The following is a 25,381-nucleotide window of genomic DNA, read 5'->3' as shown; positions in this document are numbered from 1 at the left end:
AAAAAATGTTTATTTCGGCTGCACTATCTTTGGCCACAGTCGAATGTCGTGAAGAAATCTTGTAAAATAAAAAAAATTTCCTCAAGGACTTGATTTTCATCCCACAAATGAACATATAGGCCTTTCAAAAATATTGATTTGATATTCTTTCTACGTTTAATTATCGAAAATAAAATATAAATAACACAGTTGGAAAGTGTTTATAGTTGACAGAATATAATTTTAAATAATATGCCCAGAACTCGGATAGCTCACGATATATTGTTTAAGTATACTCTATATATTGTGAAACGTATTATAAGACGATAAGTCTTGGATCTATACTTACGACTCATAAACAGACGATCAATCCTCCTAATATCGTGACAAAGGTAAGCCAAAGCCGAAAAAACACATCAAAACAGTTTTAAAATCAAGGTTGTGTTGAGAGTTTTCTTCGATTATCAAGGTGTGGTACACTGCGCATTCCTTCCGACCAGCCAAACAGTCAACAAGGCATACTATTTGAGTGTTATGCGTCGTTTGCGCGCAGTTATTTGTAAAAAGGGCCGATAGCTCCTGGTTTTTGCACAACGATAATTCACCATCACATACTGCATTGATTCTTTGTAAGTTTTTCGCCAAATTTTAAACCAATATTGCCGTAATCGGCTGATTTACCTCCTTGTGACTTCTGGCTATATAAAAAACTCAATCGATCGCTCCGGAGAAAACGTTTTGAGTCAACTGAAAACATTAAACGAGAATCGCTACGCGCATTGAAATCTATTCCAGAAATTGACTTTAACTATTGGGGCAAAGTTGGATTACTTTGAGAGGGTCGACATAGATTTTGAAGAATAAATTAATTTTCATTTTGCTCTTAGTAGTAATCATAATCGAGTGAACAGATTTAATTCTCTTCCACAAATTTTAAGAACCGATGTTTGTAAAACCGAAAGAGAATCGTTGAAGACTCTAAAAAATATATATTCATATAAATTAACGCGACGAGCAGAATCAATTTCTCCGTCTGTTTATCCGTTCGTTTGTATATACATATGTGAACTAGTCCCTCAATTTTTTAGATATTGGTCTGGAATTTTGCATTCGTCCTTTTCTCATCAGTTGGACTCATTTGTTGGACGGTCGATATCTGGCATGCAAACTAAACGATCGGAATAAAGTGCTTGTATGGAAAACTGGTATGTGGTATTGTCTAAGGCCAGGATGCAACCTACAAAAAATTGTTCGTTTGGGACAAGTATAGCATATAGCTGCCATACAAACTGAACGATCGCAGTTCTTGTAAAGAATCTTTGTATTTGAGAAGAGTACATATTATATCTTCGGTGCAAACGTTATGTTCTTCAACACCTGAAGGTAAAAATATGAATATTCACATTATCTTAGTTGGTACATGGGTAATTTACGTGATTGATATATTTAAACACATATCGGTGTAATTTACGATTTAACGATCTGATTAAAAAATATTTCATAAATTGGATAAAAATCGATAAAATTTTGAAGAAACACATAGCTATCAGAAGTTAGAAGCAGACTTGAACTAAGTTTGTTAACAAAGGGTGATCCATTTCGAGGGTCTCTACTTTTTTTTAAGAAAAAACACAGAAACTTCAAATTTAAAGGGGAATGTTTATTCCCATTCGAAAGAACATTGTTTGCTATTTATTTTGTGAAGATTATCTCTTTCAAATATTGGTCGTGGCTATGTCTTAAATGGTCCATCCACTGAGTCCAGTTTTCGATGACTAGTTCGAGCATTTCGACTGGTAACTGGCGAATGACACGCGTGATGTTTTGCTCCAAGGCCTGAATCGAAGCGGGATTATCCGCAAAGATTTAGACTTTACATATCCTCACAGAAAAAGTCTAATGGCGTGATATCACACGATCTTGGTGGCTTATTGATCGGACCAAAGTGTAAAATATTTTATTATTCTCTCAATAATTCAATAAATTGCTTAAACCAAATGTCGCCGAGATCACGAGGCATCAAATAGTTGGATATCATGGCGCAATAACGGTCGCGATTGACCGTTACGTTATTAGCGGCATTATCTTTAAAGAAATATGAACCGATTTGTTCATTGAAAGACATACATATAAGGGGCATACATTTCTAATAAAGTCGCTTGGGCCAGTTAGGTGGCAGAAGAATATCTAAATATCCATATTTAGTCATCTGTACTTCGCTTTAAAATCCAGGTTAGCTTAAGCTAAGTATGTATATATTTGTGTAATATCCCTTACTCTTATTAAGACTAAAAGAAACCAGGTCTATATAGCAACCATTCACCATTTGCTAACGGCAACTACACCAAACTACTTTGCCTGCATTTCGCTGCAATTGCCTACAAAGCCATATTTAAATGTCAAAATGCAAACATTCGTTAGACAGGCATTTTTGCACATTTATTAACTGTTAATTATAACCCAAACTAACTGTTAATTTATATGTTTTTAGCCGCCGAACACAATGCTAATTGACGCCCCGCTATGAGCGCTGTCAGCGCCTCGGCTTTAACGAACCAAAATTCAAAAATAATTTAATAAAATTGAAATAAAGCAAAAATACACTTCCCTTTTACGATTTTTTAGTGAATGCAGTCGCTCATCATATTTGGTCAGCGGTAGCCGGCCATTTAAACTAAATAGGTAATTCACGGTGTACGCGACGTTGGCATCGTGAAGTGCATATAGGAGTGTGTACGTGTGTGTATTAAACTTCAATAAATAAGTGTGCCATTCACGATGTGTTATAAATATATACCCACGCATGGTTATATATGTCGATACATATGTTTGTATTGCATTTATGTAGCCTGCTTTGAAATGTTTGTTGTATTTATTTCGACTTGACGTCACGGAGTCGTGTGACAGAAATGCATTTATGAGTAACGGTTATATTTATGACCACATTTACGAGGGTATTTCGATAAGCGCGAGATTACAAAATTTTTTCAATTAGAAATGCAACACTACTGTTGTCACATCACTGTCACTTTGTATATCGTCAATTGACGTTTACTCTTTGGCTAAAGTTTGGCTTGAAGCTTTTTCTTAACGTCCGAGATCTAAAGCATCAAAATGAAAGGTTGGTGTATGGATAGTATTATGAGTATGAGTATTAATCAACAATTAAATTCAGTACGCAGGTTGCTTTTCTATACTGGGGGGTTTGCCAACCCTAGTGTGGCAATCTGGCAACTGAAAACTTCATCGTAAAGTATGACATTTGACATACAACTGATAACTTAAACTATTCATCTCGGCCAAAAATGGAATTAAATTTTGAACATTTCTCATTTATCTCAGCAATAATGCAGTGATGAACTTAATTCAATATTTAGCGATGAAACCCCATCAAGAGCCAGTGTTCATCGATGATATGGTGAATTCAATCAAGGTGAAGATCAAGGTCAAGACGGAATTCATGAAGGTCTCCAAAATCAGTTGATGTTTGGGAAACTATTGATGATGTGCGCAAACTAATGGAGAAAAATCGACATTTGATCCATCATGAGATAGAGACAACTATGCATTTACATTTGCCATTTGGCTGTAAAAAATATTTGTTAACAGAATTTCTCCATCGCCAAAAAAAATGCTCGTGTCGATAGAAGTCTAAAAAAATATGATAGCTGTGCTTTGAAACATATCTATGATCGTAAACAGCAGTCGATTATAGGGGTGTTTCAAAATGAGCCGTGTTCAAGCTCTTCCATGCAAATAGTTGCCTTTTTTTGAAACAACTGGACAAATCGCAACCATACCACTAGAATAAAGAAGAACAGTAAATTTTGAGTGTTACACAATCGTTTTTTTGCCAGTTGTCTTTCAAGATTTAGGAAAACCAACGGCGAAGACAGATCACTATTGATCACGACAATGCGAACTCTCACACATCGACTGAAACAACTGCATTTTTGAGCACTCAAACCATCATTTTGATAGTCTTCCACCATATAGTCCTGACTTACGACTGATTGACTTCTTTTCTTTCCAGTAGGAAAAAATAAACTAAATGTTCAACGCTTTTCGACTCTTCAGGCGGTTGATACGTTCAGAACGCATATTTTGGAGAAACCTCAATCAGAGTTGCAAAAGTGCCTTGACAATTGGTTTAAGCTCACGCAAAAGTATTTAGATCTTCAAGAAGCATATTTTGAAAAACAATAAATCGATTTTTGATGATCAAAATTTGTTTTTGAAATATAAAAGACAACCTACGTAACATAGAATAATGTATTAGCCCCTCAATATGATTGTAGGTTGAGTTCTAGAGATATCAAAAAACCAGAAGATCGCTTTAACTACTCCCCTTATTTTCCATACTAATCTCCCATGAATTGGTCTCCTTAGAAATATTTTAAAATCACATTTTTCAGCCCTAGCTGAAAACTCTTTATAAAGTAAAGATTCTCAGAACAAAGAAAATTCTAAATAATATGCACTAAAGCGTCTTTAAAAACTTCTTCTCTAGATTGCAAAAAGTCCAAATAGATCGTCACAAACAAATTCTGATAGTAGAAATCTGAATATCCATAGTTTTTTAAAGACCGAAGGCCCAATGGTCGGTTCAGATACTTCTGAAACCTAGCAAAATCATTAACGAGTTTTTCTTTCGATCAAAAGTTATACCCATCACTCCATATATTAAAGAAAAGTGGAAGCAAAAGACGGATACAAATAAATCAGAGTAGGACAAAGGCCAAAGAGGAAGAAATAGACTAAGATTATGAACTGTTGAGCTTTCAAAGAACAATAATATTGATGAATTAAGTTAGAAGTTACCTTTCTGCGACTATTTTCACTCCCCGGGTGGAAATTTTTTTTCGTGGATTTTGAGAATAATAAATTTTAAAATGGTACAAATATGAAAACTGAATTGAAAATAAAGCATTGCCTTTTTGGCAAAAAAAAAACATGTATTTAAACACCCTGACTTATCCAAATGTCTCTGTATTTACCATCGCTCCTATTTATACTAACATAAATGGCATATTTAAACTCGTAATAGCTATATGTGTTAACAATGTAAGATTGTAATTATTAGATAAGTGTTTTATGCTTTTTAAGCATACAGTATTTTTCTGAAGAAAAAATTGTGTAGTCTCTGCCACAAGTACCTGTCTAGATATGCATAAGTAGAAATAAGACTTTTGTGTATTAATTTTACATTGCTTAAAAAATGTTAATTGTAACGCTTTCTCTTTCAATATAATTGCAGTACATAAGAAAATATGTATACCCGGTTCAAATAACAAACACCATATACATATATATATATAACGGTGGGAAAGGAAACGGCTTGTCGCATATAACCTATTTTATTAGATGCCTATTAGGCGCAATTAAAGTCAGGTAGAAAATAATTATTTTGTATTCCAATCGATATCGAACTTTATTGGTTCCTTGAATCAGTAATGTGGATATAAGTACATATGTGTATCTATGTATGTATATAAAATAAAATGTACCTATAGACCTTGTCATTAATGTACTACACAAGTGCTCTTGAAATGTCTCGTACGCCTCACTTTGATATTGCAGTAACGGCACGTACGTGATTTTCGAAAAATACTTAAAATAATGCGAAAATACTTCATTTGAAGTGAGGCAATTAGTGAGAAGTTGGGCGGGTCGTGATTTAAGCTTTTATTTAATGGCTATATGATACCAAATTTTTGTTTTGAATTGTAAATCAGATTAATTGTTAATCTTAATGATTTAGTAGAATTCTAAAATTAGAAAATTACTGAAAGCAGTGGCAAGCAGCTTCTTTGATAAATTGGTGGATATTATAGTTAGATTATTTTTATTGATAATATGGCTAACTAATATTATTGGTTTACCTCTGTGACCTTAGATGCAACAGAAAAAAAGAAAATAGCTTCGACTCTAAAGGTGTAAAAGTTAATGGCACATGAGATCAGAGATGTGGTCTGTTACAAGAAAAGGTCAAAGCATTATAGGAATTAAAGAGTCCTTATATTATTGAAAAGTGTCACAACAAATTCTTAAGATATTAACTTTAAAACTTAAATATAAAACGATTTGCATAAGATTCTTCTAATTTTCGATGCGAACGATAAATATACCGTAATTGAAAGGAATCTTTCTACTAACTAGCTGCTGCATAGGTATAGTATAATCAAGTGGACACCAACGGTTCGAACACGTCGGAAGCTATTAGTACAGGAGTTGCAGGATCACGCACCAAGCTCTCCAAATCTATGGGTAGTATTTCGAGAATTTTCAAGCCGTAGTTTTTGCCATACGTACGTAGAGATAAACGCAACTATCGCAACGAACGTATAATCATAATTAGCGACAGTCAAGTGGCGCCTAAAACAATTTCTACCTACGAGATCAAATCTCTACTGAAGCTGGAGTGTGCAGTCTATTGGAATGTTACCAACTGCATCTTATCTGGGTGCCCGGTCCCAAAAGTATAGTTGAAAATGAACTGGCTGATGAACTCGGCCGCTCCGCAGCATCTAACATGGTAAGACCTGAATCCTTCATCGCGGTGGGTCTCATACCATAAAGGAGCTCCTCCGTAGGAAAGAAGGAGTAGGCAGAGACAAGTATTGGCAACAAGTCCATGCAAAATGCCAAGTTGCTAATAGGGGGTTACAACCAAATTTAGTAGATATGCGGATTTTTGTGACACTTGGCACACCAATTTCAGCAAGACTTCTTGCCTAATGGATTCGAGGCGCTATTTTAGCAGTCCAAGAGAATGGGAGTGATTTAGGAAAAAGATACCGGATACGATTCGCTTTGTTCGCCAATGGGCGTAAAAGTATGACCTGTGGACATAGCAAACTGAAGTCTATCGTGTTGCCGCGTTCCTGGTGGCTATGGCTGTTGATAATGGAAGTAGAAGGTAGGATGTACTAAGTCTAGATCCAGACCTATTAGAACTTTCCTATGACGTGACATCTAACCGAACTTGAAGGAAAAGAAGATACGAGTATAAGACAGACAGACTGGGAACTGCAATGAGGCTCCTGATTGTCAATGATCAAATGTAAGATAAATAAATAAACATACATTCATCAAAAGACCTTGAACTAAGCACTTCTATATTATAAACAGCAAGGCTGAATACAATTTAAAATCAGTTCTAACTTTGTTGCATATTACTGACTTCATAAAATGTGCAAAAGCCAATCTCTCACATCAACTTAACGATCTAACGTATATAAAGTCGTACTTTACTCGGCTAGATAAACATAATATATACTAGAAGTTAATACGTTACTAAAGTACACATACTATGTACATTATATTAGCATATTTCATTTGAACATCGCACTCACCTTCTTTGGTAATAGCTTCCGTATCGCATTCATCACTATCATCTTTGGGCTCGAATTCGACCTGCGAAGTAACAACATCATAGAAATTAACACGTGTCACGTGGCGTACATAATCATTGGTGTTAGTATTATTATAATTGTTGTTGTTGTTGTTGTCGTATTTGCTATAGTTGTAATAATTCGCATTGGCTGGTGGCATTTGTTGTTGTCGCATTGTTGGAGGAGCATAAGAAGCAGGTAGAAAAGAAGGAAGCGAGTGCGTTGGTGTGATGTGTTGACGCCACTGGTGAGTGGTGTAGTTGGCGGGTTCTTGTGCTGGTGGAATGGACCAACGCGCTTGCGGCGTCCTTCCAGCGGTTGTATTTCTGCGCGTCGTACCAACGCGCGGAGTACTGGAGGACGCAGCAGAGGCAGTGGTAGTCGCACTGTGGGTTGCGCCACTTCTGGGCGGTTTTGGCAGCGGATTCGTACACGATGGATGTGAATGCAGATGCGGTTGCACCTCGCCACACCAACAGCAATAGCCAGGGCTGTAGGGTGGCTGGCTCTTCGGCAGAGGCGGCGGCGGCGGCGGTGGTGCTGGCGCTGCTGCCATTGAGTCTGTTGCGTCGGTGTCGAGTGGTGGCGACGGTGGCGGCGGCGGTGAGACGATAATTCTTGGTGGATACCCTGTACCAGGCATCTTGCCGGCACGCTCCTCGTTAACGCGACCGTGCTGCCTAGCGTATGCGCGCCGCGCATGTTGTGTGTACGCCGTGTTTGAATATCCAACACGTTCGCTGGTGTTTCTTGCTTCTGCACTACGCAAATGACTAGATCGTGGTGGTGCTGCGGCTGTATGGTGGTAGGATTTGGTTTGTTGTTGTGCTGTTTTTTCATGCAACGAATGCGCACGGTGACGTCGTTGACGCTGCCGTTCGTATTCGCCAGGCGCATGAAGTTGTGGGTGATGTGGCTGTGGCTGGTGATGATGTTGTTGTGTTTGTACAATTGCCGTTGGCGCCGGTGGTTGGGGTGGTTGATAGTGCTGGTATGTGGCTTCGTTTGGCAGTGGTATTCCTTTGTTGTCGGTATAGATGGTGGGTATAACGGTATCGCCGGTCGATGTCGTCGATACGGTGCTGCTATCGTTTGATCCTCCATCACAGCCATTTGTGCTTGTTACTGCTGCTGCTGCTGTTTCTGTTGTTGTGTACGGTGGTTGTGGCGTTGGTGGCGGCGGCGATAGTAGTAGAATTACCACCATTCGATCATTTGTAAAACATTAATTTACACTCTCACAAATTACGAACATTTCAAATTACAATTTTTTTGTTGTTTTTTGTTATAGTTTACTTTTTGTTGCTGTGGTTGGCTTTATCTTTATGGTCTCTTTTTTCTTTTCATTGTGTAATTATTGGCATTGAGTGTCTTATTTTTTTAATTTACTTTTATAAACTCTCATATTTTTTTTAACTTGGTATTCTTCTCGAACTGTCACAATTTTCGGCGCTGTGGGCATTAATATTTAATTCAATAGGTGTGCATTATATTTTCTGTAGCATCATTCAGAACAAGTTTACTTATGTTTACATCAGCATTATCATCGCTTTGCAGCTAACATTAGACACATGTCAAATAAAATATTTAAAGTCAGCCAAAATTTGGCTTTACATATGTACAACATCACTAAAAAATAGAATAAAGTAAAAAATTCCCAAAAAAAATATCTACAAAAATATCATAATAAACAACAAGTATACCAAAAACTCGAACAGCTGCGTTTAACTATACAATTCTTGGCCTCAAGTGCATTAATGTACTAGTGTAATAAAAAAGGCATTTTGGAGAAATTATTTTTTGAAAGTGGCGCCCACTGATGTTATTGGTCAAGGGTCAAAGAAAGAAAGTATGTAGATCATAAATATGAGAATAGACAGTTTTTGAGTAACCTATGTATTACAGTAATGATGTTAAAAAAGAAGTAAATCGCATTAAAAATTAAATATTTAGAAACTACTCGACTTTGTCCCAGATATTTCTGAAAAAATTACGCAGGTAATGGAGACGCAACAGAACACTTATTTAAGGTAGTAGTCTGGTAACTTGGGTTCAAAAATAATATCAAAAAATATACTGTCAAAATTTCAGACAGAAATTCGAAATATTTCGGGAGTTATAACGAGTTTCCTCGAGTTTCCTAACGCGCCTCGGAGTCCCCTCTCTCGGAGTTGTTGAACTTTAAACGAGTTTTTCTCAAAACATTGTTTTTCTGGTCGGCCCGGGTCCTAATTTTTTTTCTACTGAACCGATTGCTTTCAAATTTTAACAGCTATTATACACACTTATAAGAGAACTTTTTTCACCCCTAACTTTCTATTTCACAACCCTTTCTTCGCAAAATAAAAGGACTATATTTTTTTAAAGTCCGCCATTTTGTTATTTACCCTTGAAATTTAACTTCAGTAGTTCCGACCAGAATGGCATGTCTATAGATTACGAATAAACATGAATATTTGATTTCAGATACCATCAAGGGCCAAAATCACCCGGGCCGCCCACGTGCATTTTTTTTTTGAGGTTCCAACTTCGAGTGACAATAATAATGGTAATAAAGTATTAAATTTTTCAAATACATTTTTTTTTATTATTTCAACATGTAAACAAAAACACTCTAAATATTCAAGATAATTCATTTTTATTTTCCTATAAAAAACCACCCTCCAAAGAAGTCATCAAAATATGCATAAGTTACCAGACTACTACCTTAAGCAGTTAAACACGCCAAAAACACTCCTGCTTTCTGGTGGCGTAGGCCGATAACATCGATATCATGGGACATAACAAACCCGCTGTGAGTTTTGCTTTATTCAGGTTGAAAGAGGATGACCTCATATCCGTTGGAGTGGACCTGGCTACACTTGGAATCTCCAATTGGCGCCTAACAGCGAAAGTGGTACCTACGCCAATAAAAATGAAGAAGAATTAACTTGAACTCAGAATTTTAAACTCCGATTTAGATCACGGATGTTCGGAATAAAGCATGTGTTTTGCTTTCGCGTTTTACATATGCCAATGTTCCGAATTATATATCCTGTTAGTGATCAGTAATACAATACCTTCCTAACCCATAAAAAGTAAATCACTAACATAATCTGGAAAAGTTGTATAACCTATTTATACCTATACATATGTACACATATAATATTGCAAAGTCAAAATATATTAAATAATTAGGAATTTATAAACAACCGCTGTCAAAACTCCCAAAGCAACCTATAGAGGAGACCTTGTTATTACCAGAAATTTTATCATCCATATAAATTTATCTGAGCATTTTGTGTTACTCTCTTATATAAAACGTGATGATAGAAACGTGTAAAACCGTTTTAGTTAAACGGTTCGAGTGCTTGACAAAAACTTACTTAAGCCCGGAATATGAGATTTATCTTAATGAACACCCTTAAATAGGTCATATTAAATTTGAAGAATTACTAAGCGTAATAATAGATGAAAAAATTCAAGCATTCAGAAAGCTTAAAGTTAGCGTTACAATAAGAAGATTTATCTTTTTCGACCCAATAAGAAAAGTCAGCTTAAAAGTACCCAACTACTTCGTATGCTAAAAGAATTACTAGTTAGCAAGTTGTTAACGAGCATGATAACTACTTACACGAAAGATATAAATTTACATACTTATACAAATATATATGGGTTATTTTTTAATATCTTCTTAAGACTGCATTTTTGCTATTTATTTATTCATGAGCTGCGATAAGCAAGCATTTGATCATCTACTCTTTCGTAGTCGCTCTTCTTAATAACTTCAAATATTTATGTAACAAGTTTGCTAAACCGTTATAATTGCTGTTAAAACAATGCAGACAAGTGTGAGGCTTCAAAGTATCGGATTTCAAAGCAACTTTAACAAGCTAGAGTGAATACTTAAGACCAAAAATAGTGAGAACGTAATATGAATAATTGTATAGTAGTTGCATAATGTTGGGTGTGTACGAGCAAATGGATATTCCGCGCAGAAGATTTAGTGTTGATTTGCAAGCAAGGGCTTTTAATGGTATATTTTAAGCTTTTATTACATTTATATTTATTTATTATATCCTCAACAAAAGTATGGTAAAGAAAATTAAAACCCGATGGAACGAGCTACCTGGTTGCAAAGCTGGAAAAGTCATGTAGTCAAAACGGTAGATTGGAAGTACGCAAAATTCCTACTGGCACTCGATTGGAAGGACTGTAGAAACATGATCGGAATACTAACTGGTTACTGTCTGGTGGCGGCACACGTCCGCAGAATGGGGTTGATAGATCGAGAAGAGTGCAGGCATCATTCAAACAATAGATCATCTCTTCTCTTGGACCTAGGAACTTCATCTGGTATCGCAAAGAACCAAAACTGGTCTATGCGTGGCTTATTAGCCTACCAGTTTAACCTAACCTGACCTAATACACCCTCAACAGGGTATATTAAGTTTGCATTGAAGTATGCAACACCAAGACGGTAAGGGTACAATCTCCGAGCAAATTGTTCAGATCGGTTTACTATAACATATAGCAGTCAAACGAATGGAGTGATCAAAATCAAGTTGAATATATTTTTATACATTTTTGTGCACCTCTGAAAGGTATTATAGCTTTGGTGCAGCCGAAATTAATTTTTTTAATTTTAATTTTATTTTTTTTTTAATTTTTTTGTTTTGAAGTTCTAATTGCTGGCATTTGATGTATTTCTTATACTAGTATCTCGTTTGCTGATTTCCAGTTTGCGTTTCTACACACACACTCACACATATAACTACAACAACAATATATCTGATGCACCTTTGTTGTATTATTTTTTGTTTATTCTTTATGCACTTTTTTGCACTATGCATTATGCAAATTTCCACCCGCAAGCAGATTCACAACAGCCCAGCAAGGCAAAAACAATCACAACAACAACAACAATCATAACTGCAATTGAGTCACTCGTTTGCCTGTTGCATGCCGTTTTCGTACAATGCAATCTTTTCCTTGCGCAGTCGGCAAACGCCAGTAGTAAGCTGTTGTCGTTGTTGTTGTTTTTGGCGCATTTGCACGGCAGATGACTTCATGCGGCTCCCAATTGCGACTTTAAATATGCATTGCAATGCATTGTTGTTGGTGCGCTTTCAGCTTTATTTTGCCGCTGATTTGTCGTTGCTGTTGTTGTTGTCGTTTCATTATATATTTCTGTAATGCATCAATTTCCTTGAGATTTCTCAATTGAATGGCGGCAAGCGGCGCTCACGTACTTGCACCAGACGCTGCACGCGGCGCGGCAAAATGACGCAGCAGCAAATGCGCTGATTTCGAGTGAGCGAAAACCAAAAAAAAATGTAATAAAAATTATGCATAAGCATTTGTATGTATGTGTGTGTGTGCGTGAAAGCAAATGAGAAATTCGAGTGCATAAAATGCAGGAATTGAAAAATTGAATATGCATTTTGAATTGTTTTCAATTTTCTAGCGCGCTGGCATTTCCCCGGCACACACACACCAACATAATCGCAATCGCATATACATATGTATGTGTGCGTGTGTGTGTTAGCGCATAGCATTCCAATATTTTAACGAATTTTCGCTTCACCACTTTTTATGCCGCCTTTTATTGTTTTCTAAGCGCACCAAATATGCATTTCACACCCAAGCGAATATGAACTTGCATATGCAGCGGTTCGCGCATGCGCCTATGTGCCTATGCGCTTCCGGCATTTCACCGAAAAGCGAGTTTCCTACTTTTGCCTTCTTTCTATGTGGCAAGCGCGTAATTATTTAATTAAGAAACTTTTAATTGCATTCATTAGGTTGCGTTGAACTCGATTTTAAATTGGAAACTGCATGAATGGTCAAGAAAAAGTGGGCAAAGCGCACGCACGTACACACATTAAGCGCAGACGCACGCACACATGCGCAGAAGCAGCAATTAATTGTAACACACTTAATTTATTGTTGGGTGTGTGCGTGTGCTTTTGGTCAGCCTCGAAACCTCGACCCATTTCACACAACACCAAACAAAACAAATTTTTTATATCTTACTATTGTTGTTGTTTTGTGCTCATCTACATATTCATTAGTAACAACTTGCCACATTTTTATGAGTAATTCTTCATATTTGCGCTTGTGCTGTCAGCACGCTCGTCGTTGACTTAAACAAAGCTTATTCGCATATAAAGCTGTTTGTAGTCTTGGTCGGGTGCTGCGTATTGTCCGCCTTTCCACCCTCAACATCTACTAATCTGCTACACGAGCGTGGTTCTCTTTTCTGGGCCCTAAAGTATAGAACTGTGTATGGCGGAGGGGTACTACGCGGTCTTCGGTTTGAATATTACTTTAACCACAACTGTGATTGCACAATTGGCCTAGATCTCACGATGATCATGCCGCTTCGGCGCACTTCGCAGCGTGACGGTGCGCGAGTCATCGGCAAAGCACAGTGTAGCGAGAACTTAGGTTATGTGCTGTTAATTAATCAATTTCCTTGCATATAGCTGTATGGATTACAAGAATATTTGCTAATATTCTCAGAAAATTGCAAGATGATCCGAAATCTAGAAGTTTCGAAGATATGAGTAGACTTTTTCAGGAAACGTTGTTGTTGCTGTAGCGGCCGAATTATGCCGAGTGAACAGTCCTTGACCGGATTAAAATCAGAGTTCATTCCGGTTACGTAGATCCGACTGTCGTGGGAACGGCTGGAAACGTTGTCTTCAGAGTCAGTGAGAAAAATGTAGATATATTTGTCAGGTAAGGATCGGAGAAATAAGGTTTACTATTTTTATCTCAAAACGTTGTTTTCAGAGCAAATGTAGAAATTAGGAGATATGAGTGTATTTTTTTCTCGAAACGTCAGAATCGGTGAGAAAATTTTCTCCGAAACGGCTGGAATGATCGACTTTCACACGAACTTCTTAGATATATTTGTCAAGTAATGAACAAATTAAAAATGAAAAAATTAGAGTTATTTTAATAATTTCGATTTTTAAGCCTCTCTCAAGTATAAATTCGTTCAAAAAAATCAATTTTTTTTGGGCCGATGCCCGATGAGTTTTCTGACTCGCAAATGATCTTACTCTTTAATTTTATACAAGCTTTGATTGAAATAATTTCCAAGGTTTAATCCTCGGATTATTTTACTCCGGTACATATCTGTATGCTCTTATTACCAATTATTACCGTTAAACTGGATTTTTAATTAACAGGGTAAGTTTGTAACATTTTAAAGGAAACGTCGAACAGCCTTTGGGTTATGCTTATAAAGGCTGATAGCGATTTACGGTAACTAGTCTCTCAGTTCTTGAGATCTCGATCAGAAATTAAGTACAACTCTCTCAAGAAGTTGTATATTTATCGGAACAGTCGAAATCGGGCTGCTATAGTATATACTGCCATACAAATTGATCGGACAAAACCAAGTCCTTCTATGGAAAAACTTTTAATTTTTTTACGGTATATAAAGGCAACTCTATAATCTCCGAACATTTTCATATTGGATCTCTATACCAAATAGTCAAACAAATAATCAAGAACTACATGAAAATTCCGTTTTCCATATTAGAAAAAAGTAGTGAAATATTTTCCGGTGGATACAAACCATTGGCCGGTTGCGTTTTCAGATTTAGTTATGCATGTAAATATGTAGTTGCTATAAAGAATCCACCTATGAAAAGTATTATAGCTTCATTGCAGCCGAAATTAATGGTATTTCTTGTTTAATCCCAAATCAAGGTTTCAAGGTTTCAATTTTGTTCCGAATTATTAACAAAAATGGTATTCAGTATAAATATTGTTATTGTCTGGGCGTTCGAGCCATTCGATTAACCTTTTTTTAGGGAATTCAATTATTTATCTCATTATTATTATATCTACTTGGGATGAAAGACTTCTTTTAGTCACATAAACATCTTCTATACATGGATATTAATTAGGAGACTAACTAACTGGTGATATATTTTCTGTTCAGTATATGGGCTGTGAAGAAAGTGTTTCTTGAATTTTCTGAGAAAGATCGAAAAGATAAATTAGAGAGATCAAGGGAAGGTTTTCAAGTACATTTATTGCTTATAGTTTAAATCCATATTAGACTTAAATACTATAGATAGACAAAATAAGATGTGAATGTTAATATACATATGATAGGGAAATATACGTAATATCAGAGAGATTTCAGCAGAGAAGCTCAGCCTGATAGCTTCCCTGTTGATTTTTAAAACAAATAAAACCCAAAATCAGGTACAAATATATGAAATTGTATACAGGGTTTTAAAAACTATTTGCAATGGATCAAAGCCGCAACTACAGTCTCTCCGTCAAAAACCTCAAGCTGACACTGTTCTTTAACAAGAGACACAGATTCAAATGGATCTACGAATTGCTCGCTCAATTTCGCCTTATATTTGCTTGGTAACTCCCACAGTGCGTTTGCTGACACTGTGCAGATGGTTTTGCTCGGATCGCGCGCTCAATTTGGAAGGTGATTCAACTTTAATAACACCAACAAGAAACACTAAAACAATAACAATAATAATAACAGTAACTAATGCGCAGATAAACTATAAACTAAATTAAAGTTGAAGGCGAAATGCGACGAAGCTAGATCAAGCAAAAGCAACAGCAAAAAGCAAAAAATCAGCAACAACACCAAAGGAAAAGCGCAAATGCAAACCTCAATGAACTACGTTGAGTTGAATTTTTGTTTCTTATAACTTTTTGTGCAACAGAGGGAAATATGTTTGTTGTATTTGTATGTGTATGTGTGTGTGTGTGTGTCGAAAAAGGAAATGAAAACGAAATTGAAAATGACAGACAAGTCAAGTCAAGCAGGGCATACGCTCTGTGTCAGATGTACTCGTACGAACAAGCTCTATTAGGCCAAGTCTGTGATGGAAACCTCTAACCTAAGACCTCAGACCAAAAACAAAAGAGCGAAAGAAAGAAAAACAGAAAACAAATAAATGAAATAAAGGAAAATTCATTGTACACAACTGACACGCGCATGTGCGACGTAACAACACAGAAATAGCAACAATTCGGTTGTAATCGTAGTATAATACATTAGTCGTAGTGGTTAGTTAGTATGTAGCAATCGCAGACAGAGCTGAGTCGACCACGGTGACAACAGACGGTAGTGAAACCGCAGAATGGCCAGCCATCAACGAGCCAAGACCAAGTCCAAGTTGGTGTTGATGTCGCTCTTGTTGTGACTGCCGAAGTCAGAGTGAGCAGTTACGGCCACTGCCACAAATGGCCAACAAATGGCCCAATGGCCGCAACCAAAGTCCAACTCATCTCAAATTTTATGTTTTGGACAATTCAAGTTTTTTCCCGTTGCATTTTTAATTCAAATTGTTGGTGACTTTTTGTTTAATTCGTTGTTGTTGTTTTAGGTGGGATGTTTTCTGTGGCAAAAAAATGTTCAGATCTCATGAGACTATGCGTTAGATTGCTGAATGTCTGAATGTTGGCGAATTAAAAATTTATAGACGAACTAAGCTTGATAAGTCAGTGGGTTTTGACTTATGGCTTTTCCAGCGCATATTAAGTTTGTCACAATAGACCCTATAGGTATAAGTATATAAATGATTATAAGTCGGTTAAGCCATGTCCATCCATTACTGGATTTCCGATGATGATGTGGAGAGATATCTGGAGAGCAGGAGGCTTCTAGATGATAGGGTCAGGGTCATACGTACATTCGCGACGTTGGGTTTGTTGAGGGTAATCCAGACTTCAAATTCTGTCTGAGTCTGGGTTTTCTGCTTACGAGGCATGGACCTCTGAATATATGTATTTTGCATCAGAACCACCTATCTTATAGGTCGGAATGTTTTTGTGGAGCGGGAGTAAAGGACTGGGTGCACGTAATACCAGAATGGACATTACAGATCTGCGTGAACTGGGGATTAGTTGGATTGATGGATGTTTAGATGATAGCGGTGTGATCTCCACCAGTCGGAATGCCGAACTGTTCGAGTTGTTTGCGCGTGAAGTGTTTAGGCGGCGAAGGCGTTTAACTGAGAATTAGGGTTGGCTTATTGTGTGAATGGGATGTACATGTAGTGTGCGTATGTGGTCCAACTTGTAGTCACCAATCCAGAGCAGTATAGAACCTCAACTGGTAGTAGCTTCGGCTACGAGGTCTGACCGAAGGCTTAATTCTGGTACCACGGGGTGCAGGAGCCCTTGGAGTTCGCTCCAATCTGGTCATGCGGACTGGCCCCTCGGGGTGTATCCCGAGTACTGGAAGAACTGACCTTTTGTCAGACGAATGTGGAGATGCATTGCAATCAGGTCCCGTCTGGTACCCAAAGTACGGCAGCGGGATTTAGTTGGACCCCGAACCCTAACAAAGTGGTAATGTGTCCATTCCACACTGCCAATTGGTACTGAAAATGCCTGGCGTTTCGGACAACTATAGCATATAGCTGCCATACGAACCGACCGATCCTAGTTCTTGTAAGAAATCTTTGTATTTTTGAATACTAAGTATTACAGCTTTGATATTTTGACAAAAAACGACTTTTGAGAAGCTGCTATTTCGATAACTTTGACTAGTTCTTAGATCATTAGTAAAAACATCTCACAAACAACAATATCACGAACTTCATTACAGAAGAAGTTGGTAATTCGGCATTCTATTCCAATTTATTTGGAAGTTAGTTTTTTTCTGTGATCTATATCAGATTATAGGTTCAAGTATATCCAGTTTATAAAGCCTTTTGTTGAGAAGAAGTCTCAACTAACCACGGCTTCTTTTGGCTATAGATGAAGCTAGAGTCTCTGATGGAAGAAATTCGTTCGGGTTAAAGAATGTTAAACGGATTTGGTTAAAGACGCCGTAACTTTTGATATGCGGCGACTCTTGAAACAATATATTGTACTCAATCAATGCGAAACAATATATTGTACTCAATCATTGAAAGCGCTTCCCAAATAGCCCATCAAAAATTTTCAAGCTGCCTTTAGTTACAGCAAACCTTTGCTATACAAAGGATATTGTGTGATAAGCACATGAAGTCACATAACAGCGAAATTTCTGACAGTTATCTCATCTTAAGGGACTATATTTACAGATACAAGGTTGCATTTGAAATTACTACTCCCATATACCAAAATATCACGGTTTTATCGAACTGACCTAATACTTATGTACATGCAAACTGAAAAACATTTTGAAAATTTTGTATTTACTTTTTTTTAGTCTGTCATTTATTTTAGTTTTTACTGTGTTTGCGATACATAAACGTCACCTTGTTCTTATTTCATGACAATCGGCGCTGGCGACAGCAACAGCAACAGCTTAAAGTCACTCGTACTTATACTGAGACGCTGCTCAAAGCAATGGCAGTGGCAACAAACTGTGCTAACTTTGGTTTAAGTGGCTAATACTGCGTTTTTCCTCGATTCATTTTTGCCTTATTTTGGTAGTTTTTGTTCGAAAATGTTCGTTCGTCACGAACATTTCAAAATCTACGCGAATGCAAATAAATTCCGTAAGTTTGAGCTTTATTTACAAACACACATACATTTACATATGCGTGTGTGTGTTTACAAATCTATATATTATATTTCTCTGTGTGCGCTGTTGTTGTAAGGTTTTCTCAATGTGTTTTAAATTGTTTTTCCTTCTAATATCGCATAAAATATTGCGCACTTATTCAAGCGCACCCAAAATACCTATTTGACTTGTGTGCAGTGCCTGAGAGCATACGAGCACGAGCTTACATAAATATTTACTTATGTGAACATTTATGCTTAGACACTTGGGAAGTTTATTTGCATTTACTAATTTTAAGCTTTGCGAGATGCTTTAAATGCGTAGATAATTTGACTGACTCACGAATTGGAAAATGCGTGCTAGAATGCAGATTATCGTGCGAAACGTGCTTGCATTTTATGCTAATTTATTTTATGTATATTTAATACCGGGACCGAAGTACAAAGTACGAAAAATGTTGAAAAAGTTTTGTAATAATTAAAATTCAATAGTTTTCTTAATTTTAAATCGATAACTTAGGTGTACAGTATGCTGTAGAGACTTAAAAAATTGTTAGAATAATAAAAAAAAATATTTATGGTGCGTTGTAATGATAATGGTACACGGGTACTATCGCTCGTAACAATTTGAATTTTTAATTGAAGCTTCATGGTAATATTATTTATTAAACTTTATTTATAGATCATATTAAACTTGGAAAGATGTTTGTAACATGCAAAAGGTAACGTCGGAAACGCTATAAAGTACATATGTACATACATAGATATTATGTAAGTGATCAGTGAGATAATCTGAGTCGATTTAGCCAAAACGATCAAAAGAAAGTTGCTCAGTACCGTGTATGAGTTGATGAAGGGTATCTCAGCGTCGTTTCAAATTAGGCGGTCGGAAGTCCGGTGGCACAGAGACATCCCTCTGCAACCGGCGCATACAGTGAAATATCTAGGGCTCATCCTAGATAGGAAGCTTTCATGGAAACCGAATATCGAAGAGAGAGCAAAAATGGCTTCGATTGCTTTGTACTGCTGTAGAGGAGCTATTGGTAAAAGGTGGGGTCTCTCACCGAAAGGAATCCTCTGGCTATACGACACCATAGTCAAGCCCATTGTTGGCCGTAGATATCGCCGGAAGGTGTATGCCTGCGAAAGCTTACTGTCAGAAGCTCCTTATCAACTCTCAACTCAGCTTCTGACCATTGCTGTGTTTTAGAAGAGTACAGCAATTAAGATAGCAGACGACTTTTTGCTCCGGAGTGCAGCCTCCTTCAGAGAAATTGCTTAAACTCATTAATAGTACGTTCAGGTTTAGTCAAGGAGTGCCTAACCGCGCTGTCAATAGAATCTAGTGTCTTTGTGATAAGACTGGTATGGGTGTCATAGCTAAAAATTATAAAGCTGATGAGCTAGCAAGGAAAGGGACCCAAGAACCGCTAACGATAGAACGAGAGCGGGCCAGTGCTCCTATATCTTCTTGTGTTATACTACTAGACAGCTGTGCTTCGCGGACCAACGCTGGGCATCATTGTTACTTGTGTTGTCGTAAAAGATCGATCGCAAGAGATCTAGTGATCTCTTTGCCCTTAGTAAAGCTAGCCTCTTTCTAGTTGTGGAGCTTTAACAGGTTATTGCCCATTGACGTCCACCCTGTAAGGCTGGGGATCTTACCAGACATCATCTACAGAAGCTGTATGGAAGAATATGAGGTGGAAACAACTCAACACTTCCTTCTTGATTGTCCCGCGTATGGGAGGTCAAGACTTAAACACTTGGAAGCGCACACCTTCAGCGTTCCACCAAACTGTCATAATTGGAAATTAAACGCCTATGCATATTTGTATTGGCTAGTAAGTGAGTTTCTAATTTATAAGTTCTAACACAAGAATTCTTCTCTTCTATAGCTTCCCAAAGCAGTACATATATTACTCCACGTGCGCTCTCTCTAGATCAGCCATCTTACGTAACCTAACCTAAACTTAAGGGCTACAGACTGGTCTAATGAAATAGAGTATCGTCGCTCAAGATAAGAAGTATTCTTCTTCTTTACTGGTGTAGACATCGCTTGCGCGATTATAGCCGAGTCAACAACAGCGCGCTAGTCGTTTAAGAAGTATTACCTTTGAATATATAAGGGTATTAAGTGGTCGAACGATGGAGAATATACGTATGGTGAAACCTTTTAGTTGATCCCATGACGTTGGCGAATTGTTTTGTGCAACTGTAATACGTATTTGAAATATAAAATAAATCATTAGAAGAAACTTATTAAATCGCACTCACGAGCCACTAAACTGCAACTATTTGTTCGCTCAGTTATGGCGGCCTCGGGTGTTGTATATGATGTATCTTCCGCAATTTTATTGAATTTCAATATCTTCGAATTTTCAGGGTGTAACGAAGCGTGTGAGTTGAAGCCCGATGCCAAGCAAACAACTACTCATGTGAAACGGAGTGTACACGTAGAAACATACATCTTCACGTATGCAAAATAGCAAAAAAAATAATTATTTTGTTTGGCGGCTTTTTGTTTAACGACCAAAGATACAAAAGTACTCTTGCTGGCTGGGCACACACATAAATTCTATTAAATAATTCTTTTGGAATGCCACAACTGACCATTTGCTACACGCAACCAGCCAGCAGTGCTTTTTTATTGCGCAAATTTTTCGGTTGATAATAAATGTCGATTTGAAAGGCATTTGACTTGCCAAATGAGGTGTGCACGCCTATCACAAATGCAAATTAAACAAGCCGGCAAAGGCACTTACAGGAAGGCAAAATATATTTGTATAAACGTGTAATATTGTCCATTATATGTAAGCGTATGTATGTAAGTATGCATTGTAGTTGCGATTCCGCGATTCTGCGTGTATGTGCTTGTGTGAGTGTGTGAATGCGTGTATAAATTTTCGGCGGTTGCTTGACTTAATATGAGAGCGCACAAAATATGTGGCTGACAAACAGGTGTAAGCGATTTTTAAGGATATATATACAAACATGTGAACTGTATATATATACACAATTATATGTAGTTATCTCAATATACTTATGTAAGTTGAAGCAAAAGAATTTTACTTTCAAAATTCGGCCAATTGGTCTTAAATGTTTTTTTCTTCTTCTTCTTCTTCGTCTTAACAAATGACAGTTGTAGATTATTTAATTAATGCGAAACAGTTAAAATTATACGTCTATCAACATTTGTGACCAAACAAAATTGGCATTTCAACCTCACCTTGTCATTGTGCAGTGTGCGCGCGCACAGTGAAACCACAACAACAACTCTATTTTGTAAACACAAATAACGTTATAATGTGCAGTGTTCGGCTGAGTGTGTGCGCTGAAGTTTCATGTCAGCTGTCGGACAGACAGACAGACATATAGCTAGATAGACAAACGGGCCAACAAATAACTCGATTGTCGACTGCAAATGAGGCGTGAGCTCATAACCGCAACCGCAACACCAACACCGCCAACAACAGCAACAACACTTTCGGTACAAAATCCAAAAATTCAAAAACAAAAAATAATAAATAAAACACACACACATGGAAACAATCGCTGTCTACTTACGTGCGAAGCGATGACCAGTTTAATAGAAAACAAAATTAGAAAAAAAGTTTTACCAAATTGGGTAAAGAATTTCATTTAGGTTGCTTACAGTGGCGGTGGTTCACACCAAAAATGAAATCCAATCTAAAGTTTCGAAAAAACACAACAAACATCCAAAAATCCTACCGACTAGGTACCTTGCCTTCCAGAGTAAAACACACATATATATCGCAGTATGTATGTATGTGGCCACTGGCTTAACTGTGAAATAAACAGCGTACAGCTCGAAATCTAATACAATTTATAAGCTGCCTGCGCCTGGCCAGCGTCTAGTCGCGCTCGCACTTTGCACAAATGCGCGGTAAAGGTGAATAACGATGGCCAACATCAGGCCGCGTTCTGCCGGCAGTAATACGGCGGCGTGGCGGCGCGGCGCGTCAAAACGCCAAAAAAGTCATAGAAGCAGGCGTCACGCCAATCGCCAGCAGCGACCACCAGCAACACGCTCGCGCAAATGCCACAATCTGTGCGGCGGCGGCAAGCGGTGCTGGAAGAGTTGGTGGCGGTGGTGGCGCTGCAGATGATGGTGTGGCGGTGAGAGTGTTGCACAAACAGCCTAATTGTACGTATCTGGAAGTACCGATCGGTACTATTATATGTTGGTTGTCAATATATGTTTGTTTGTATGCATGTGATTACAAGCATGCTTAAAATTAGAGATATGTATGTATGTGTATGTGTTATGCAAATATATTACCAGCTTCGTGTAAATTTTAAATACCCAATTAGCAATTATTCACAGTCTATTATATTAAAAATAAATATTTTTTAAAAATCTGCTGAATATACATAACTCTTTCTTGACACTAATCTTTCCAACACTGGCTTATGAGTTTGCACTTTTTGTCCTTAAATCGGTGTTTGACAAATTGTCTGCAATATATGGATGAACCGCAGGCAGGGTTGCAAATAAAGAATTAATAAGAAAAATTATTTTTTTACTTTGTAATCTCGAAAATCTTAAATAAAAAAAAAAATTTTAAATATTTAATTTCAAAAAATTTCAAAATTTTTTATAATAATTTCAAAAATTTTTTTTCAAGTTTTTTAATTAAAAATAATATTTGAATTTCCTAATTAAAAATAATTGTCAAATTTCAATCCCATATACTGAATTGAAAAATTAAAATTAAATTTTTAATCAAACCGGTTTAGGAGTAAAAAATGAAAATTTAATCCTTAGTACTGAATAATAATGTAACTGAACACTTTATACTCTCGCAACTTGCAAGAATCAAAGTGTGGAAAACACATTCAGTTGTTGGCAAAGTTTTATAGTAAACTAGGGAAAATATCGCCATGATTTCAGCCATTTAAGGCAAGAGGATACATTCAGATGCGATATAAAGTGAACCCGAAGTTCGAAAATATTTCAGTATGTTAAATACATGGGGGCTATGGGTAGTTTTGACCCGATTTTACTAATTTTTGACACAAGTTATAGATCGATTTCAACAATTTTCGGACGGAAGATTTAAAACCTCGATGAAAGTTTGCTTGGGACGAAGGCCTAAGCAGCCAATTCCCTTAGTTTCATAATCTGTCTGTAAATGTATTTAAGGTTATGTAATATTTAAATAATTTTGTTCTGTGGGAAGTTGGCGTAATTGTCATCCAATTTTCACTGTCTCTGAATGGCGTGTTTTCCCTTAAAGGTGAGCGGTACCCCGGCCATTATATAACTTTTATAACTGCTCCCATAAAGCACGTCCTTACCGTCATGATTGCGTAAGTTAATGCTTGTGGCTCTTTTTGGTGGTTTTCAACACCGTTCTATGGGAAGTGGGCGTAGTTATTATCTGATTCTACCCATTTTCACAAAGAGTAAAGAGATGTTAAACAGACTAACAGATATAGCTAAAGGTATTTGGATGATATGTATATTAAGCCATTTAGGGAGCGGGGCCATGTCCACTTTGAAAAAGTCAGTATATCTAACGCGATTATTTTAAGGTGATACAAAAAATCTTTATTTGAACAAAACTAATACACTCTTTAGCAACATGTTAGGTTAGGTTAGATGGCTAATCAAAGATCGCACGTGGACTGCTATATGTAGTCCTTTGTAAAGCGATAGAAACGAACTCCTGTGGTCGAACTTATAAATTACCAAAACGCTTAGTAGCCAATATAAAGCCATAGGCGTTTCATTTTCACTCCCGCCAGCTTGGTAGGATATCCAAAGGTATGCAATCCCAAAAGTGGGACAGTCAAGAAAAAACTGTTGAGTTGTTTCCACCTCATCTTCTTCCATACAGCTTTTGCACATGACGTCCACACCAAAGGTATGCAATCCCAAAAGTGGGACAGTCAAGAAAAAACTGTTGAGTTGTTTCCACCTCATCTTCTTCCATACAGCTTCTGCACATGACGTCCCGTAAGATGAGCATGGAATACAATAAAGAGCCTGTTGAAAGCTCCACAACTAGGAATAGGCTAGCCTTACTGGGGGCATAGAGAACACTTGATCTCTAGCGATCGATCTGAGCCAAAAGGTTTTGTGACAGCGCATGTACCAAAGGTGGCATAGCTCTGACCAATTTCTTATTTTTTGTTCAATATTATAAATTACTTAACTAAAGGTCACGAGTTACTGGTATCACGGCCAATATTACTTATGATATACTTGTATAACCATCGCAGATCAATACGTACTTTTTAGAATATGAATTTCAATAATATTAGCACGATCGTGTTTCACAAAATATACATTTCGTTGCTAGGAACCAAATGGGCATTGTCATAAAATATAGTAATCAAAAACTAATAAAAAATACCGATCGTGTCAAATATACTACCAACTTTTAAGTCTGCGACGAAAAAATTGTGTCGTGGCAGAGAAAAGTTGGATTCAGGTTTCACTAAGTGGGGCAAATAAATACCTACTGCCAAGAAAGAGTTGTCCAACATCTTTTATAACCGTATTAAAG

The 25,381-nt window shown here is 37.1% G+C and overlaps 1 protein-coding gene across 7 annotated transcripts in view; it reads right to left on the bottom strand.

Moving 5' to 3' along the window:
- The window catches only part of LOC105224980 (uncharacterized), a 99,034-nt gene that overhangs the window by 42,467 nt on the left and 31,186 nt on the right, over window positions 1-25,381 (bottom strand). For 3 of the 7 annotated variants that reach the window (XM_019989780.3, XM_019989781.3, XM_049456308.1), the window contains one exon: window positions 7,335-7,395. In XM_019989780.3, the coding sequence (XP_019845339.2) occupies window positions 7,335-7,395 (61 nt within the window). Of the gene's footprint in view, window positions 1-7,334; window positions 8,839-25,381 lie in introns of those variants that run through there. The other 4 variants (XM_049456306.1, XM_011203262.4, XM_019989779.3 and 1 more) reach the window with 2 other exon arrangements.

This window comes from Bactrocera dorsalis, chromosome 4, assembly GCF_023373825.1.
Source record: "Bactrocera dorsalis isolate Fly_Bdor chromosome 4, ASM2337382v1, whole genome shotgun sequence".
In the NCBI taxonomy this organism is placed as follows: domain Eukaryota; kingdom Metazoa; phylum Arthropoda; class Insecta; order Diptera; family Tephritidae; genus Bactrocera; species Bactrocera dorsalis.
The sequence above is the reverse complement of the archived record's forward strand: the minus strand, read 5'-3'. Positions and strand labels throughout refer to the sequence as shown.